This window comes from Protomyctophum parallelum (assembly GCF_964188405.1).
Source record: "Protomyctophum parallelum genome assembly, chromosome: 14".
Lineage (NCBI taxonomy): Eukaryota > Metazoa > Chordata > Actinopteri > Myctophiformes > Myctophidae > Protomyctophum > Protomyctophum parallelum.
This window is the reverse complement of record NC_139709.1, coordinates 11531460-11551108: the sequence shown is the minus strand read 5'-3', so window position 1 is coordinate 11551108 and position 19649 is coordinate 11531460. Positions and strand designations below refer to the sequence as shown.

Genomic DNA, 19649 nt, shown 5'->3' with positions numbered 1-19649 from the left:
ATGCTGTCCTCTAGCACCATCTGGTGGACACGGAAGGGAACTACTGTGGCTATTGGTCTTTAGTGTGATATAGCACAGATCTCTCTCTCTCTCTCTCTCTCTATATATATATATATATATATATATAGATAGATAGATCGACCGTGTAGATCGATCGATCGACCGTGTAGATCGATCGATCGACCGTGTAGATCGATCGACCGTGTAGATCGATCGATCGACCGTGTAGATCGATCGATCGACCGTGTAGATAGATCGATCGATCGACCGTGTAGATCGACCGTGTAGATCGATCGACCGTGTCGATCGATCGACACGGTCGATCGACCGTGTCGATCTGTCGATCGACCGTGTCGATCTGTCGATCGACCGTGTCGATCTGTCGATCGACCGTGTCGATCTGTCGATCGACCGTGTCGATCTGTCGATCTGTCGTGTCGATCTGTCGATCTGTCGTGTCGACCGTGTCGATCTGTCGATCGACCGTGTCGATCTGTCGATCGACCGACCGTGTCGATCTGTCGACCGACCGTGTCGATCTGTCGACCGACCGTGTCGATCTGTCGACCGACCGTGTCGATCTGTCGACCGACCGTGTCGATCTGTCGACCGACCGTGTCGATCTGTCGACCGACCGTGTCGATCTGTCGACCGACCGACCCGATCTGTCGATCGACCGACCGTGTCGATCTGTCGACCGACCGTGTCGATCTGTCGATCGACCGACCGTGTCGATCTGTCGATCGACCGACCGTGTCGATCTGTCGACCGACCGTGTCGATCTGTCGACCGACCGTGTCGATCTGTCGACCGACCGTGTCGATCTGTCGACCGACCGTGTCGATCTGTCGACCGACCGTGTCGATCTGTCGACCGACCGTGTCGATCTGTCGACCGACCGTGTCGATCTGTCGACCGACCGTGTCGATCTGTCGACCGACCGTGTCGATCGGCCGTGTCGACCGTGTCGATCGGACCGACCGTGTCGATCTGTCGACCGTGTCGATCGGACCGACCGTGTCGATCTGTCGACCGGACCGACCGTGTCGATCTGTCGACCGTGTCGATCGGACCGACCGTGTCGATCGGACCGACCGTGTCGATCGGACCGACCGTGTCGATCGGACCGACCGTGTCGATCGGACCGACCGTGTCGATCGTGTCGATCGTGTCGACGTGTCGATCGTGTCGACGTGTCGATCGTGTCGACCGTGTCGATCGTGTCGACCGTGTCGACGTGTCGATCGTGTCGATCGACCGTGTCGATCGATCGATCGACCGTGTCGATCGACCGTGTCGATCGATACGTCGACACGATCGACACGGTCGATCGATCGACCGTGGTCCCCCAAAAATCAGATCTGAAAGCTTAGGACAGCGACGTGTAAACTTGTAGATCTGCTATCAACTATGTCTAATGCGTGTATTCTTGTCTTGGCCAGTTGAATGGATGTATGACATTCACATGTTTTAACCCATTCTTGGCGGGAACCCCTTTTGGTGTTTTAAGCATTATATTACACTTTAGCTATTGAAAAATAGCACATCTACAAGCTCATAGTGCGGCACCAAGTGCCACGCTATGAGCTATATGGGCAGGAATATATATTCTTTCAGAGCCAACGTTTTCAACTCAAATCTTTGCTTCTGGGGTTCCCTGAAATAACATATTTTCAGATGGGGGTCGGCGGCCAATTACATATATTTTTGGGGGTCATTGACATGAAAATATTTGAGAACGACTGACATAGAAAACAATTGTAGAATCGTCTAAATGGGTTAAAAATAGATGCTGTGGTGAATAGAGACACTCCTGTGCAGTCTGTGAGCGTCTCAGTTTATCATCCAGGGATTCTACGGTGTAAATTAAAAAATGCATGCTTGCTTCTAGACCAAACAGAAATATTCTTCAGCAGTAATTTTCCATGTGTGGAAATTTTGGTACAAATGGTATTTAAGATGATGATGATGATGAATTTATTTGTATGGCGTTTTTCCCAAACCTTTGACAATTGTTGTTTTTCTTTGAACTGCCCCATTTATTTTTATTCTAAAGACAATTTATAGGCTACGATTTATACTTTGTGTGGTGATGTGTGTGATATGCACGCACGCCCGTGACGCATTGTGTTATTGTTGCAGTACGATGGAGCATCATTTACGTTTTGCTTAATCTGCCTTTCATGAATTCAGCTCTTTTGAGTTATCTGGTGTGAGTTCAAGCCTGGTGCCAAAGAAATGCTTCACTTTATGCACGACGGAAACGATGAACTTGAAGTTGTAATATATTGATGGCTGTGATTTTGTTTTTTGTTTTTCTAAATTGCTTGGCTCTGCACTTTTTTTGTGTGTGAGTGCATGGTTGGTGTTTCAGGTATTGTGCTGAATCTTTATCATGTTAAATGTTGGACAACATCCTAAAACGGGGAGACGGAGACCTTTTGTCTAACCTAATTTCCAGACATTTAAGCAGTACTGAGCATGGTGCCAAAGCCATAAGCACCCAGCTATGAGTTTATCTGTTGTCTCCAGCTTTACCGACACTGCCGGCAGTGTCTGTCGCCCTCTATGGGGTCTCTTTTTTTTGTTTCTTTACCCCAAATGGTCTCTTACCCACTTGAACCTTAATATATACCTTGTCTACTCTACACCATATCTCTTCACTGAGAACAGGTCAATATCCAAGCTTTTATATCTCCAATTGTTCACCTACTATGTCATGACTGATAACGGCGGAACGCTAGGGTTCATGCAGGTTAAACTTTCCGTCTGTCAACTCATGTTATATATGTTGTTATTGGTGGTATAATCACAGAAAAGGAAAAACCCATAGAACAAAACGACAACACTTTAATTGTCAGTTTTCCCCCTACGCCTGTAATTTGTTGAAGCTTGGAGCGGTTCAGACATTGAATACAGAGGGCTTAAACGTGTCTGTTGTTTCTCATGCTAAAAGGCTGGGTGTGGAGCTGCTCCTATGGAATGCTAGTATCTGTTTAAGCTCATCCATTGTGCATGTTGTCATGTCCTGTTGTCTTGTGCTTCGCATGCTGTCGTCTTTAAGCCCCCCGTGACAAAGAGACACTAAACTGTGTGCGGACATGGCCTGGGTCCCATTCATTCACCTCAAGCATCAACTTTCTCCTCCTTTTAACCCACTAAGACCTAAGCCCATTCAAAAAAAAAAGTCCTTTTTCATGTCCCTCAAAATGATGTATTTGGCCACGGACTCCGCCGATCTCAATATTTAGTTCCAGGGAGGGACCCCCCCCAGAAGAAGCAAAGGAAAAATGTTCAAGATTTGCACAAATTTAAAAAAATGGCAGATCTATAAGCTCATATAGCGTGTCAGTCCGTGCCGCTCTATGAGCTTGTTTGTATACGTATCTGCTTTGAATAGCCAAAGTAACAATACTATAGTTAAAGTGGTTAAAATCTAAAATGACACGGATGCCTTTCCGGTTGTGATTAGTTAAATGGCCTTACGGCCGTAAGGGCCATCTCTCTCTGTGTGCTATGGGAGCTGTCAGTTCTTTTCTCTGAGGAAAAGGGCACACGGCTCAGCTCGGCAGCGGATTATATAGACCCCCACCCCCACCCAGCCATCTCTCTTCATTTACCACCTGCCTATGCACCCCACCCTCTCTCTATCTGAACGCCACAACCCCCACCATCGGCTGTAAACCCACCCCAAGATGCCACCACCCTGCATGCCTGACCCCTGGCCCTATAGGATACTTATTAACCACTTGAGCCCTATAGTGTGTGTGTGTGGAAATTGCCGATCTACAAGCCCAGGGTGTGTCGCTTTGCAACGCACCGTCGGGCTTGTAGATGGGCTATTTTCTGCAAGTTCTCGTGAAGTCTTAATGTTTACATATGGTGCATGTTATGTTATATGGGTGGTGTTGGGTGGACTAGGCTGTGGTGGGTGGGCTAGGCTTACTAGGCAGGGTGGGAGGTGGTTTCAGGGGTTATTTTGTTTTGGGTCTGCGCTGAGAGAAGAGAAAGTGAGTGATTGCCCTGGTTCAGGTGTTGGGTTGGCACGCTTCATTAGGCTAAATGAAAGGGTGTGTGAGTGAGACATGGAGGGTGTGGGGGGTTGTATTGTATCGTCACACCCCCTTGCGGACGAAAGGGCTAAAGATCAATGTTGATGTGCTGCGTGTCACAGCGGGATAGAGTTATCCTGTGGTGCTGCAAACCGTCAATTCAACTACAGTATATTCTATACCGAGGGGTCGAATTACCATTGAAAGCCCACCAGAAGTCTCTAGAAAGCAATATCGTTAAGTATTATTATTCTATGACAATAACTTTATTTTAATACGCAGGATATTCATGTATATTTCAGTGTCAATGTTACTGCCATTATATGCATGTGTCTGTTCTTTATAGCCAAATTGTCTTTGGAAATGCCTTCGTTTTATTATTTTTGTCACTCTGTGGGGAGAGTCTCAAAGCGGGATGATCCTGGATTATCTTTATAGGGTATGTGGATTAATCTCTTCTCTCTCTAGATTCTGTTTGTATAATCTCTGTATGTATTGTATATTTTTGTTATGATGTAAAGGGTTTTTTGGACGCTGTCATGTTTGCTTGTTTCAATAAAAATATGAATGAATCGGGGTACAGTGTCGTGTGTGTGTGTGTACATGTACTGTATGCATTGTGTTGACCTGAGATTACATCAGCATTTACACACAGTTTGACCTAGTTATGGTGACCATGCAGACTTACACTGTGGTCATTTTGTCTCATGTTTTTGATACATGGCCTTGTTTTTCTTGACCACAATGTTATCATTTTGTTTGCAGATTATTTAGACAGATGCTATATAGGTTAACTGTTTACAATAACTGGATTTCAACCAGTCGTCCTTGAAGTCCTGAATTCCAGGTGGTCCCCAATTAAATGATTGAGAGTTAGTAACCAAATGGACCCTTATAGGTTTTAAAATTATTGTTAAACGTCTGCATTAATTCATTGACAAGTCTACACAATTAGAGAATCTAGAAGAATTGTTATTTTTGATCAACGTTTGCCTGTTTTCTCTCCTAATGGTACAAACATTAATACAGCATGGAATCCTGGACATAATCTGTTTCAGTTTTGGGTCTCTGAGGCTAGGTGGTCCATGGCTCAAAGGTCTGTGAGGCTAACTGGTCCATGGCTCAAAGGTCTGTGAGGCTAACTGGTCCATGGCTCAAAGGTCTGTGGGGCTAACTGGTCCATGGCTCAAAGGTCTGTGAGGCTAACTGGTCCATGGCTCAAAGGTCTGTGAGGCTAACTGGTCCATGGCTCAAAGGTCTGTGAGGCTAACTGGTCCATGGCTCAAAGGTCTGTGAGGCTAACTGGTCCATGGCTCAAAGGTCTGTGAGGCTAGCTGGTCCATGGCTCAAAGGTCTGTGAGGCTAGCTGGTCCATGGCTCAAAGGTCTGTGAGGCTAACTGGTCCATGGCTCAAAGGTCTGTGAGGCTAACTGGTCCATTGCTCAAAGGTCTGAGGCTAGCTGGTCCATGGCTCAAAGGCCCAAATAATAATGGGCCTTGATATGAAAAGGGTTGAAAACTACTGTATAGTAATTATATGTGATATGTATATTTATTCACACTTTTGCTGTTTGGATGGCTCATATCAGGGTAGAGGACAAGGTTCACTGCGACTGGTTTTAGTCAAAGAGATGTTGCCCTCTGCAGTGCCCTGAACACCCTCCTATGCCCTCTGCAGTGCCCTGAACACCCTCCTATGCCCTCTGCATAGCCCTCCAAGCAGAACCCAATGCTACTGAAGTTTCTGACATTTGTTCGACCCAGTGCATTGGGTCCTGTTGCATCACTAACATGCCACCTGGTACGCGGCCATTCATAAAACATAAACAACATGTTTAGCGCCTGTCTGCGCTCTTTGACGACATTTTTTCGTGTGAGCGTTTCTGAATATGTGAAGTATAAGTACCCATACATGCCGCTGCGAATATCTCCTGTGCCGCGGAAGCCGTTAAGTATTTTTAATCTTTGTTTGACCGATTTGGTCGCTTTGATTCTTCTCTTCCTTCCTTGTTTATTGACACCTCATTGTACCGCCTATCTGGCTAGCTAGTGGCGCTATAGCTATGACAGAGCAGATCAGAGGCAGGGACGTAGCCGCACAAGCCAACCGCACACCGGGAGGCGGTACAATAAACGGTAAACAAACAAGAAGAAATAAAGCGACCAAATCGGTCAAACAAAGATAAAAAATACTTAACGGCTTCCGCGCCACAGGAGATATTCGCAGCGGGATGTATAGGTACTTAAAGTTCCCGAATTCAGAATAACTCAAGCAAAAAGAGGCAAAAAAAGGCCGTCACACGCCGCAGATAGGATCTTAGAGAGCATGTTTACTTCCGCGTTCCGGAATTCCCATACGAAAATATAGTCATGACCCAACATAAAACTCATCAAAATTTCAGAAAAGCTTTATATAGGGTCCCGAAAGGGGCTACCCTCTGCAGTGCCCTGAATACCCTCCTATGCCCTCTGCAGTGCCCTGAACACCCTCCTATGCCCTCTGCAGTGCCCTGAACACCCTCCTATGCCCTCTGCAGTGCCCTGAATACCCTCCTATGCCCTCTGCAGTGCCCTGAACACTCTTACATCATCAAATTAATACACTTCTCCAGAGTGAGCGACGCCCACAGCCACAACACTAGAGGGAGTAGCCTGCATGGCACCGCCCACATTTAGAACACACCTTCTACTACTCTGTAGTGGTTTTTATTAGGGGTGCATGATTATGAAATTATGACCGATATGCGATTATTTTCAGGGTCATGTCTGCCGATTCCGATATTATACAGTGGACCACAATGGAAACAAGCCTAGGCCCTATATGGGACTTATTGGCCCAAAGCCTGTTAATAATAAAGTATTCAATCAATCAATACATAGCATATACTGTTTTCACAACTGAATGAGTATTTTTACTTAAGAGTGCCACAATTTTTGTATTTTTCCAGTTTTTCATGTGTATGTAATGAGGTGACAGTATACTTCAGGGGTACTCAACTGGCGGACCGCGGTCCGCGACCGGACCGCGGACCACCTCTTTGCGGACCACCCAAAAAAAAAAAAAAAAACTATATATATATATTTTTTTTAAGTTAATAATATAAATAACATCAGATTGTACATTTCTCATGTGAAATTGCTGCAAAGGCCCCCAAAATGTCCCCCAAGGGCCTCCAAAATTCTGGCGCGCGCGCAGTGTGGCCTGCCAGGGCGTATAACTCCCGGCCTGATTTGGAGTTCCACTCCGGGCCTGCACTCTGCACCCCATTATTGGTTGGGTGGAAGGGGATCTGATTTGTATAAGCTTGGCTTGACCATACTAAACGGGCATAGAGCCCCGCTCTCCGAAGGACGCGCATGGGACCGGACCTCGGTCTTATTAAAAAAAAAATTGTGGACCTTCATCATTTCTAGTTGAGGACCCCTGGTATACTTCATTATAGACACCCTGGAGTCGTTTTTATGTGCAATGATGTATTCCCTTTACGCCGTGGTGGCTCAGGGGTAGAGTGCCTGGATGGTAACCGCAAGGTTGCCAGTTCGAACCCGGGCTCCCCCAGAGTTACTGTCGAAGTGTCCTTGAGTAAGACACTGAACCCCTAATTTCTCCCGATGTGCTAGTTGGTGCCTTGCATGGTTTCCGCTGCCATCGGTGTATGAATGTGTGTGTGAATGGGTGAATGTAATGCACAATCTCTGTAAAGCGCCTTGGATAAAGGCGCTATATAAATGCACCATTTACCATTTTCCCTTTGTATTTAGGGTATTTGTATTTACAAATGTGTCCGTGAGCCACAAATGGGTCCCGACCCATTGTTTGGGAACCAGTGCGTTAAAGCAGTGGTTCCCAAACTTTTTCAATGACCCCCACATTGACCCTAATTAGCCCACGGACCCCCATTTGAAGAGATATACCAGGGACCCCCATAAGAGAAGACTTTTACAGCTAGTGATTCTCAACCCATTTAATTTCAAGGACCCCCAGTTTGACATGCATATTAGTCTACGGACCCCCATTTAATGGCATTATCTATATCTCTGGGACCCCAATGCATATTGTAAAATCAAAGTTAATTTAACTCTGAGTGTACAAATGTGTTGTACACAATTTGTACACTCTCTGAGTTACAGACCCATTTGGTTCCTAAATATGATTTAGTTGGGGACCCCTGGAACTCCCTCAAGGACCCCTAGGGGTCCCCGCCCGGACCCCACTTTGGGAACCATGAGTGCGTTTGGTTAAAGGACGCGTAACACTCGTTTCATACACAAATCGCACCGCCCCAAAAAAAAGATGACACGGGACACAAAAGGGTAGATAAATGTAATTCTCCCATCTCTACTGTAGGCTACATTATAGTGTTTGTGATATTATATAAGTATTATTGCTAATTGTGTATAGCTATGTTCATTAATGAATTGACCACACAATGGAAACAATACAGCCCCCAGGACTTTTAGCTTGTCTGACTGTAGGGCAGGCTACACTTTTTGACTAAAGTGTTCAAGTGAATACAAATAAAAACATAAATAAAATAATAATAATAAAATAAGATATAAAAATATAGACATCACTCCTTCAATCACTTGACTTTAATTAACAATTAATGCTTTTTACTAGTCTATTAAATGATTGTCAGAAAATAAAAGGAGCTTTATTTTAAAACGCCCCCCCCCCCACTTCCTCTGCATGCCAGCCAGCCTGCAGACACAGTAGAGGGTCTTCATCATCACAGCTGTTGGGGGGGATATTTTCCATGATGGCAATATCTCATCGGGGAAGGCGTGTCTGTCACTCTCACTGAATTACTAATAGCGCCCCTTTGTCCTCGGTGGGTGCCCAAAGCCCTCCATCCATCCATCCATCCATCCCTCCAGTCCAGCCAGACAGACAGAAATCCAGACAGACAGCCAGCGGTACTCCATGGCGGCTGCACCCGTCAAACAGCGCTCGGGGCCGGGGGGACCCCGGGCGCAGCTACCGCCCTGCTACTACGAGGGATACCTGGAGAAGCGAGGACCGAAGGAGAAGGTAAGGTGGAAGGGTTTTGCTTCCATCGCGTGCCGGTGTGAGTGTGACACACTAGCCTAAGCCGGTTCCGTGTTGTTATAAGGCAGTGCAATGAGTGCATGCATGCTGTGGTCGGTCAGTCAGTACAGTGGGCTGCTGTGGAGGGGGATATCTCATATTATTAACAATCCCCTGCTGTTCGTTCTATATTAATAGAGCTGTCTGTCAACTTCCCTTATTGTGTCGGTTCCTCTGGGCGTCTGACTGGAGTCAGGGCGAGGCGAGACACACACACACCGACCTGCTGTTATTATGGGGGATTTTATTTGCTTTACAGTTTACACACACAGCGTCTATAGCCCGCTGCTCTCATCCATAAAAGCAAAGCGTGGACATACATTGGAGACGCATGTACATTTTATGAATGGACTGCTAAACGTGTCATTTAATGACAACATAATTGTATCCATATAGGCTACATAGCTACAGCCATTCTCTCTGTATACTGTCTCAGTATTAGACAGTACACTAGAAGGCTATACACTAGTCTTATTTTAATTTGATTTAGCCTACTTGAAACATCAGGAATGCAATACAATTGGTGCAATGGTGCAGGTGGTGTCCTAAACACATTTCCTCTGGCAATAATCAGTCTATTGAATCTTTCTTTAAATGTCAAATCAATACAGTAATGGTGGTGGCCTCACTCACTCTCACAAAGTTGCAGAGAGAGAGAGAGAGAGCATTGGCTAGAAGGTATATGGTGATGCATGTTAATAGCATGTATATTTATGAGGGCTATTAGAACATGCAGGCAGGGATGCATTATGCATTTTTAAGGGAATGGATACTCTTTCCCTCATTTTGGAGAGGGGTTCAAGTGTACACAGCCACACATCCATGAGAACATTTCCATAACAGCTGAGCTCCAGGCTGCCTCCAGCTCTCATCCCCCTGGGAGAAACACTAAAACCATCAATTTAACAAACATCATTTAGAAAACACTAAAACCGTCAATATTGCACACATGTGACTCCATAGAGACAGACTCATGCCAGAGGTTTGGCTCCAGTGGCAATCCCAATCCCAGAGCAGTAGTTCTCAAAGTTTTCGGGCCGCACACACACACACACACACACACACACACACACACACACACACACACACACACTGATATCGGGACGATTGCAAAAGACAAATGCAAAAAAAGTTGGCTAAATACTGTTCTGAATCAGCTGTCATAGGCAGTGTGTCTACATCTGGAGAAGAAGACCATGTGACATTTATTTAAATATACAGTATAAAAATGTCTTCTACATCCTCGATTTTTCAAAAATAGCAGACCGAGTGGCGCGCTATGAGCTTGTAGATCTGCTATTTTTCAATAGCTAAAGCATAACATGATGCTAACACCAAAAGGGGTTCCCGCCCAACATGGGATAAGCATGCAGCCGTTGTGTTTGACCATAATGTGGCATTCTGATCTACTAGAGCGGTGCCCGTTGGGCACTGGCCTACTTTAAAACGATGCAGGTCAAGTGGGAAACGCATGCCTCACCACCAGTCCCCAGTTATTATGTATGTGCCCCATATATGGAGTTCTTCGTCAGGCATGCCCAAATATGGAGTCTATGCAGATGTCAGAACAGGCCAGCTCCATATTTGGAGATTGGAGATATGATTCGTCCCAGCGGTGTGGAGGCGCCTAACTGGCTGGCTGGCCCGACCCGTACAGAGACCCCACCACACGTACACACAGAGACTAGGGGCATAATATAGTTAGATAGATGTATTGCACTTTTTGTTTCAGATCCAAATTAAAGTGTGTGTGTGTGTGTGTGTGTGTGTGCGCGCGTGTCTCTGTCACAGGCCTCCAGGCGACTTTGGACCTGCCTGTGTGGAAACACCCTGTTTTTCTTCAATAACGCCAAGGACACACATGTGAGTATATACTGTACTGTATATATAATATATATACCATTACATCAGACTGACAGGAAACAGAGAGAGAGAGATGGGGAGGGACACGCAGCAAAGGGTCGCCGGGGATCGGGATTCGAACCCGCGACACGCTGTCAGACTGGCATTGCAGCCTAGGGTGCCCGGACCGCCACACCGCCGGCCCGGGCCACAATGTCATTGTGTTAGAATTGTTTTTGAAAAATCATTCAAATATATGTAAAACTTTGGAAATGGATTCTATTGACGAGCCTGTGTGTGTGTGTGTGTGTGTGTGTGTGTGTGTGTGTGTGTGTGTGTGTGTGTGTGTGTGTGTGTGTGTGTGTGTGTGTGTGTGTGTGTGTGTGTGTGTGTGTGTGTGTGTGTGTGTGTGTGTGTGTGTGTGTGTGTGTGTTTGTTGTACAGTACATAGAGAAGCTGGATCTGGCCGGCTTCGTCTCGCTGATAGACGACTGTAGCAGAGACAGAAACCTGGAGGCAGCCAGACTCATCCTGAGGATGAAGGACGGAGAGACCAAACTCACCGTAATACCACTGACCAGACCACACACATCCATACACAATGATACCACTGACCAGACCACACACATCCATACACAATGATAATACCACTGACCAGACCACACACACATCCATACACAATGATAATACCACTGACCAGACCACACACACATCCATACCACTGACCAGACCACACACACATCCATACACAATGATAATACCACTGACCAGACCACACACACATCCATACACACTAGGGCATTAACCAGTTGAGATTTTTGTCTCAGCTTTTGTTTCTGTCCTCTTCCGCGTCCATCAGCATGTTTTTTTCCCAATGGAACCTATAACTATTGAACGGTTGACCCGCCAAAAATTGCAGAAGCACAGAGAAAACCTGCGTGTTTATCAACGATCGAGGGGTCCATCGCACAGTATATAAATATTCTGTGACTACTTGAAAGGTTATAAGGACAAACAAAGTCCCTGGCAGTAGGTGGATAATTTATGTACAGTATTTACTTATTTATTAAACACATTGAATGCCACCTGGTGGCGCTTGGGTGCCACGTGATGAGAAGCAATTCCACTATGACACGTGTCCATCTTAGATGCTAAAGCAATAACATCAACGCTAAAGTGAGGCCAATGCTTGATCGAGAAGAACGACAATGTTCCAATCGTGATCACCGGATAAACAAGAAATGACCTCCGAACATCAAGGTTAGCTTTATTGTCCCTTGCGGGAAATTGGTCTGCAGCCAGATCATAGTAAAAAACACACACAACAACATTCAATACAAGACTAAGATCTAAGAACAGGGCACTAGAGACAGAGAATTCATGACATCCAATAGTAGCAAAGTCAGCAAAAGTGCATTAGTGGGCAGTATGTGCAAAGAGGCAAGAATAAAGTGCTATCTGCTGTTCAGCAGTTGAATAGCAGCCGGGACAAAGGATAGTTTGAACCGATTAGTCTTTGTAGTGGGCACCCTCAGCCGACGACCTGAGGGCAACAGTTCAAACTCAGACCGAAGTGGGTGATCCGATACCTTCAGGAGGGAGGAGGCTCTCTTAAGCATCTGCCTCTTGTACAGTTCTATGAGTTGATCTTTTCGAAACCACCGACAGCAGCGTAGTTTCCGAGAAAAGAGTGTGCAAAGGCCGCGACTAATACAGAAGCTAATGGCTATATGGGGAAACAGAAACAGTGCGGGTGGGCGGGGCCCTAGCAGCCGTGTCTGTCTAGGCACCGATTCCAAAAATGAAACACAGCGAGGCTTTCTTATAGCGATCAAACGCCTCAAGACGAGCCTGCTCGTTAGGAGCGCCCCGCGTAATTAATTTATAGGACGTGTATACCTGTCAATAGCAACATGTGTTAATGTGTTAAATGAGTTAATATCCGGGTCTGTTCACACCAAGCGGGGCGAGAGTTCCGCTCAAGCGAGGCGAGTGGTCTGTTGCTGGGGTCGAGTGGTCCACTCCGACAAATGGGGGCGAGCGTTCAGGCTAGCATAATGAACAATTACAACATGTTGATGTGCTGTTATGTTTCAGGCTCCAAACCTAGAAGCAAGGGAGCTATGGAAAGGTTTCCTCTACTCTGTTATAGATGTAAGTGACTCTTCTCTCTCTCTCCACACAGTACAGCTAACATCAGCATCACTATACTGTACACCATGTCAGGGGTGGGCAACTTTGACGATGGCGAGGGCCAATATATTTCCACACTCACTCCAGAGGGCCACAGTGCATATTACTGTCGTAGCAAAAATAGCCGATCTACAAGCTCAAACCGCGTAGCAATTCTCTTTATTCAGACCGCAGCCATCTTGCCAGCAAAGTGATACCTAGGTGACACTTCCCATAGACAGCCCATTCATCCAAACAGAAAAGTCCTCTCTAATTATATTAAACAACATCAACATCACCAACATTGCAGCTTTAGGGAAAGCTTGAATTATCCTCTTTCAATCTGTAAAGTGTTTGTTTCATAAAAATCCACCGTAGACATTTTATGAACTACTTCCTGTCAATAAATTCCTTGCAGATGATTTTTTGTGCTGGAGTTTGGAAGCGCTCGTTGACTATCACTCAACGGCCCAGGCGTACCACCTGTTTTGAATGTGCACATAATGCAGGAGGCAGCAGGAGGTTGCTTTACTGATAACGAGCGCTTCCGTACTCTGATTGAAATGATTGATGCTTGAAAATCACTGCTAGAGTCGTAGAATCTTCTCTTATGGGGGCATATGTTTTCAAATGGGGGTCCGCGGGCTAATGATTGTCAATTTGGGGGTCACTCCTATAGAACACCCTTTTCCAGTGGTGGAAAAAGTACTCAATTGTTTTACGAACTACTTCGTTATTTGAGTAAAAGTACAAAAGTATCAGCATCAAAATGTACTTAAAGTACTCAAAGTAAAAGTTTTCCCATTTCACAAATATTTTTTTTTTTGAAAATCTATTGAAAATAGCAGATCTACAAGCTCTCAATGCGTCATGTTGCAACGCATTGTGAGCTTGTAGATCGGCTATTTTCAAATGGCCGAAATGTATAGGGTTGAAGTGGTGAATGTACAAGCTCATAGCGCGCCACCGAGTGGCGCGCTACGAGCTTGTAGGTCTGCTATTTGTTTTTGTCATCAAAGTTTTTTTATGATTTTTCAATAAAGCATACAAAATTCACATGACTTACACAAAAGAAAAAGACAAGAAATAACAAACAAAAAACAAAACACCTGGACAACACCCCTCCACACTCTGTTGTTGACACTCGTGGAGGTCTGCTATTTTTGAAAAATGGAAGAACGACAGAAAACTGTCAGGATGTAGAAGACATTTTTAGGTCAGAATGGGTTAAGTACAGTACTCAAGTAAAAGTACTTAGTTACTTTACACCACTGCCAAAAATATGAACTTTCCATGAAATGTGCTTCCCGTCCAGCTCAACGCTCCGTCCTGCCTGACCCTGCTGCCCGGGCAGCTGCAGATGCTGAGGGAGGTGGTGGACAAGGAGAGGTCCAGGAGGAGAGCACGCAGCACCCCCACCCGCGCCCCGCCCTCCCCCCTCTCCGTGCCCCTGGTGGGGGAGATCCCAGCGTGAGTCCACCCCCCCCCCATTCATTATTCATGTTAAGCCATTAAAACCAGGAAAGCATCCCGTTTAGCTATATATAATACATAGCAGCGACATACAGAAAACTGTTAGGATTTTTAAACGGTTGTTTACGGCAGTGGGGTCCGGGCTGGGAGTGACCCCGGGTCCTTGAGGGGGTTCAAGGGCAACATAATCATTTCAACCCCTTTATCCATTTTGTATGCGTTATGCAGATATACAAGCTCATAGCACATTTGTGCCGCACTATGAGCTTGTAGATATTATGCTGTATAATAAAAGCAAACATATTTTAACACAATCCATGCCAGTACACTACGATAGAAATGCAGACCAGTGGCCAGCGTTTCTATTGTAAAAAAAAAATAATGTCACAAACAATTGTAGATTGGGCCTCAGGCCTTTATGTGTTAAAGTGGCGGAGGTAGGAATGACTGTGTTGGTAAATGTTATACTATATTTATTTGTGTGTGTGTGTGTGTGTGTGTGTGTGTGTGTGTGTGTGTGTGTGTGTGTGTGTGTGTGTGTGTGTGTGTGTGTGTGTGTGTGTGTGTGTGTGTGTGTGTGTGTGTGTGTGTGTGTGTGTGTGTGTGTGTGTGTGTGTGTGTGTGTGTGTGTGTGTGCGTGTGCGCAGGTGTTTCCGGCCTGTGTCCCGTAACGAGGCGGAGGTGTTGTTGGAGAGACATCCAGACTGTGGGAACATGTTGTTGCGTCCAGGCAGAGATGGATGCTCCCTGGCTGTGACCACCAGACAGGACCTCAACGGGTAGGACACTGTACTGTACTGTACTGTACTGTACTGTCACCACCCGACAGGCCGGGTAGGATGTACCACTGTATACTGTACTGTGATGATGTCTGTCTCTGTCTGTCTGTCTGTCTGTAGGTCGGTTTTCAGACACTACAGAGTGACGCAGAGGGAGCAGGGTGGTTACATCATCGATGTAGAAAATCCAGTAAGTATCCTAACGTAGGAAATAATACTATTTAATGTCAGTCATAATAACGTCTGCCAAATAGTTTTTAACCAAAAAGGCCCTCACTGGCGTTTAGTTTTAGTTTTTTACCTCACCTTTAAATAGTCAAAGAATATTCATCTTCACTATGGTTGCACCCCGGATCGTTGGTAATGAGAGAGCTGTTCCTTCCGTGTTCGTGATTAAAAAAGAATGCAAATAAAATAAAATTAAAGTTTGACAATCATCCACGACAATCAAACACTCAAAAGCAGTGAAAGGAGACAGACTTTGAGTGTCTTGGTTTTTACACTGGATGGCGCTTGGCTAAATAATGATGCATGGTCTCTCTATAGACCGATTCAGAAACGGGACTCATGGTCATGTCAACAGAGTTGATTGGAACTTGTTTCAGTGGCACACAGCTGCAGCCATATTTCGGGCCTGCCCTCAGCTGTCTTGCATCTCCAGAGGAAAATAAATAAAAATAAAAGGTGGGGGGGTAGGCGAGGCGGGTGTGGTGGGGGTGTTGGACGAGGGAGGGAGAGAGGAGAATAGAGAGAGAGAAAAGATATGCGACCGCCTCCGGTGAGAGCAAGAGAGATGTCTACAGTATTTCCTGTAGGCGGAGACGACATATCTGTGGTGTAATCAGTCAGCTCTTCTACTACATTGAATGGGAAAGTGACTGGTGTTAGTCTGCTGAAACCTTACTCTTTTACCTGCTTGTTGTTGTGTGATCCACTAGATCCCTGTTCCTCTCATAATGAACATGTTATTGTGTGATCCACTAGATCCCTGTTCCTCTCATACTGAACATGTTGTTGTGTGATCCACTAGATCCCTGCTCCTCTCACAGTGAACATGTTGTTGTGTGATCCACTAGATCCCTCCTCCTCTCACAGTGAACATGTTGTTGTGTGATCCACTAGATCCCTGCTCCTCTCACAGTGAACATGTTGTTGTGATCCACTAGATCCCTGCTCCTCTCATAATGAACATGTTGTTGTGTGATCCTCTCCTGCTCCTCTCATACTGAACATGTTGTTGTGTGATCCAGTAGATCCCTGTTCCTCTCATACTGAACATGTTGTTGTGTGATCCACTAGATCCCTGCTCCTCTCATACTGAACATGTTGTTGTGTGATCCAGTAGATCCCTGTTCCTCTCATACTGAACATGTTGTTGTGTGATCCACTAGATCCCTGCTCCTCTCACAGTGAACATGTTGTTGTGTGATCCACTAGATCCCTGCTCCTCTCACAGTGAACATGTTGTTGTGTGATCCAGTAGATCCCTGCTCCTCTCACAGTGAACATGTTGTTGTGTGATCCACTAGATCCCTTGCTCCTCGCTCCATGAGGTCATAGACGCTCTGGTAGAGAAGACGGCAGGAACGCTACAACCTTTCTTACTGGAGGAGCCTTATGAAGAGAACATCAGTGAGTACGCACACACACACACACACACACACACACACACACACGCACGCGCTTATTCTTTCCAACCCCACGTCTATGCCTGACTTTTTTTATTCATAGACAAAGATTGTCTTTATTGAATTTAATTTTGTGTGTTCATTTTCCGCAGCGTACGTTTCGTCCAACGATGAGAACGGAGAGCGGATGCTGCACACCGCCCCCTCCAGCCCCCTGCCCAGAGCCCCCGCTCTGCCCCCCAAACAGGGTACACACACACACAATCGTAAAATGAGAAATCGTAAATGAGAAATCGTAAAATGAGAAATAGGAAAAAATAAGAAAAAAAATAGGAAGAAAATAAGAAAAAAATAGGAAAAAAAATAAAAGAAAAATAAGAAAATTAATAAGAAATGAGAAATAATAATAAATGAGTAATGAGAAATAATAAGAAATGAGAAATTAGAAATAATAAGAAATTAATAAGAAATGAGAAATGAGAAATAATAAGAAATGAGAAATAATAAGAAATGAGAAATAATAGGAAATGAGAAATGAGAAATAATAAGAAATGAGAAATGAGGAAAGAAATAAGAAGAAAATAGGAAAGAAATAGGAAAAAATTAGGAAAAAAATTAGGAAAAATAATACGAAAGAATAGGAAAAAATAGGAAAAAATTAGGAAATAAATAAGAAAAAAATAGGAAAAAAATAAGAAAAAAATAAGAAAAAAAATAAGAAAAAAATAGGAAAATGAGAAATGAGAAATAATAAGAAATGAGAAATAATAAGAAATGAGAAATGAGAAATAATAAGAAATGAGAAATGAGAAATAATGAGAAATGAGAAATGAGAAATAATAAGAAATGAGAAATAATAAGAAATGAGAAATCGTAAAATGAGAAATCGTAAATGAGAAATCGTAAATCGTAAATGAGAAATCGTAAAATGAGAAATCGTAACCAAATGATAAATCGTAAAATGAGAAATGAGAAATCGTAAAATGAGAAATGAGAAATCGAAAATGAGAAATCGTAAATGAGAAATGAGAAATCGTAAATGAGAAATGAGAAATCGTAAAATGAGAAATTGCACGCACACACACACACACCCTTGATATCACTAGCAGGTAAACGCACTGCGTGCCTGTGCTCCTGCTCAAAACACTGTTGGTGTGGTAGTGAGGTGAGTGTGGACATTTAGTGACCCTCTCCATCACCCCTGTACAAACCTGTGTGTGTGTGTGTGTATGTGTGTGCATGCGCGTCTGTGTGTGTGCGTGCGTCTGTGCCTGCGCGCATCTGTCTGTGTGTGCGTGCGTGCGTGCATGTGCGATTGTGCGTGCGTGCTGTGGCACTAACGGTGTGTTTGCTCCTCAGATCGGTGGTGCAGCAAAGCGGCGGTCTCCAGAAGCCCCGCCCCCGACCGCCGTATCCTCACATCCTCAGTGCCCTCCTCCCCCACCAACCCCATGAGGAGGCTCATCCTGTCCCCCTCCCCCCTAGCACACAGTGAGTGTCCCCCTCCCCCTAGTGTCTGTCCCCTGTCTCACTCCCCCTTGCACACTGTGAGTGTTCCCTGTCCCCCCTGGTGTCTGTCCCCTCCCCCCCTCCCCCCTAGCACACAGTGAGTGTCCCCTGTCCCCCCTAGTGTCTGTCCCCCCCCCCTCCCCCCTAGCACACAGTGAGTGTCCCCCTCCCCCCTAGTGTCTGTCCCCTGTCCCCCCCTAGTGTCTGTCCCCTGTCCCCCTCCCCCTAGCACACAGTGAGTCTCCCTGTCCCCCCTAGTCCCAGCCTTACTCTTCTGCAAAGAGAAAAGCCTGGTCACAACCTAAGGCAGAGGCGCTATCGGCAGTAGTGTCGGTCCGGAACATCCGTCAGATGTATTTCTCCCGGATACGATATTTTTCCGACCAATCACAATACTTGTTTAATTCACGGAGAATATAAACTGATTTTTAAAGCGTCAACGTCATTTCCTTGGGCGGTTCTTCTGCCAAAATCCCACAACTATACCGCCCCAAAACAAATGATAGCGTCTACAGCATAGGTCTTGCCCAGCGTGGTTCCATTGTTAATCCGGGCCTGTGTGTGTGTGTGTGTGTGTGTGTGTGTGTGTGTGTGTGTGTGCGCGCGTGCGTGCGTGCGTGTTTATCCACAGCGCTCAACGAGGAGCTTAAGTTGAAGCTGGAGAAGAGACGAGCCAGTCAGGATTAGAGTGCAGTACCACTTCCTGCCACACGGCAGCTCAGCGGCGCTGCAACCTTCCATTATGTTCTTCTGAGCCATCATTCTATCCAGGTCGACTTTTTACATTCATCAAATACTCAAGAAGCGTCTTTTGGGGTATTTTTTTTATTTTTTACATAATATAAAATCAAAGTATCAATGATTAAAAATACATTAAAAAAATTAATGTTCTTGACAAAATTTGCAAAATAGACGATCTTACAAGCTGTTTTTGCTATTCTTGCTTTTTTATATATAAATTGGATTAAACTGTTTGCATTCCTACAACTCACTGTCTTCAGTGCCAAACCATGATCCAACCACAACTATCTATCTATCTATCTATCTATCTATCTATCTATCTATCTATCTATCTATCTATCTATCTATCTATCTATCTATCTAT

General features: G+C 45.1%; 2 protein-coding genes across 2 annotated transcripts in view; one reads left to right on the top strand and one right to left on the bottom strand.

The window, feature by feature from the left end:
* LOC310870597 (C-X-C chemokine receptor type 4-like) overlaps positions 1–19649 on the bottom strand; it is a 277312-nt gene that overhangs the window by 108736 nt on the left and 148927 nt on the right. The window lies entirely within an intron of this gene.
* On the top strand, positions 8967–19231 carry stap2a (signal transducing adaptor family member 2a; the record flags this gene model as incomplete). The annotated part of the gene is made up of 11 exons (XM_083781852.1): positions 8967–9084; positions 10933–11004; positions 11428–11547; positions 13081–13137; positions 14471–14625; positions 15276–15407; positions 15528–15597; positions 16937–17039; positions 17188–17283; positions 18395–18526; positions 19176–19231. The coding sequence occupies exons 1-11, from the start codon at positions 8977–8979 to the stop codon at positions 19229–19231; spliced, it is 1101 nt and encodes a 366-aa protein (XP_083637978.1). The 5' UTR covers positions 8967–8976.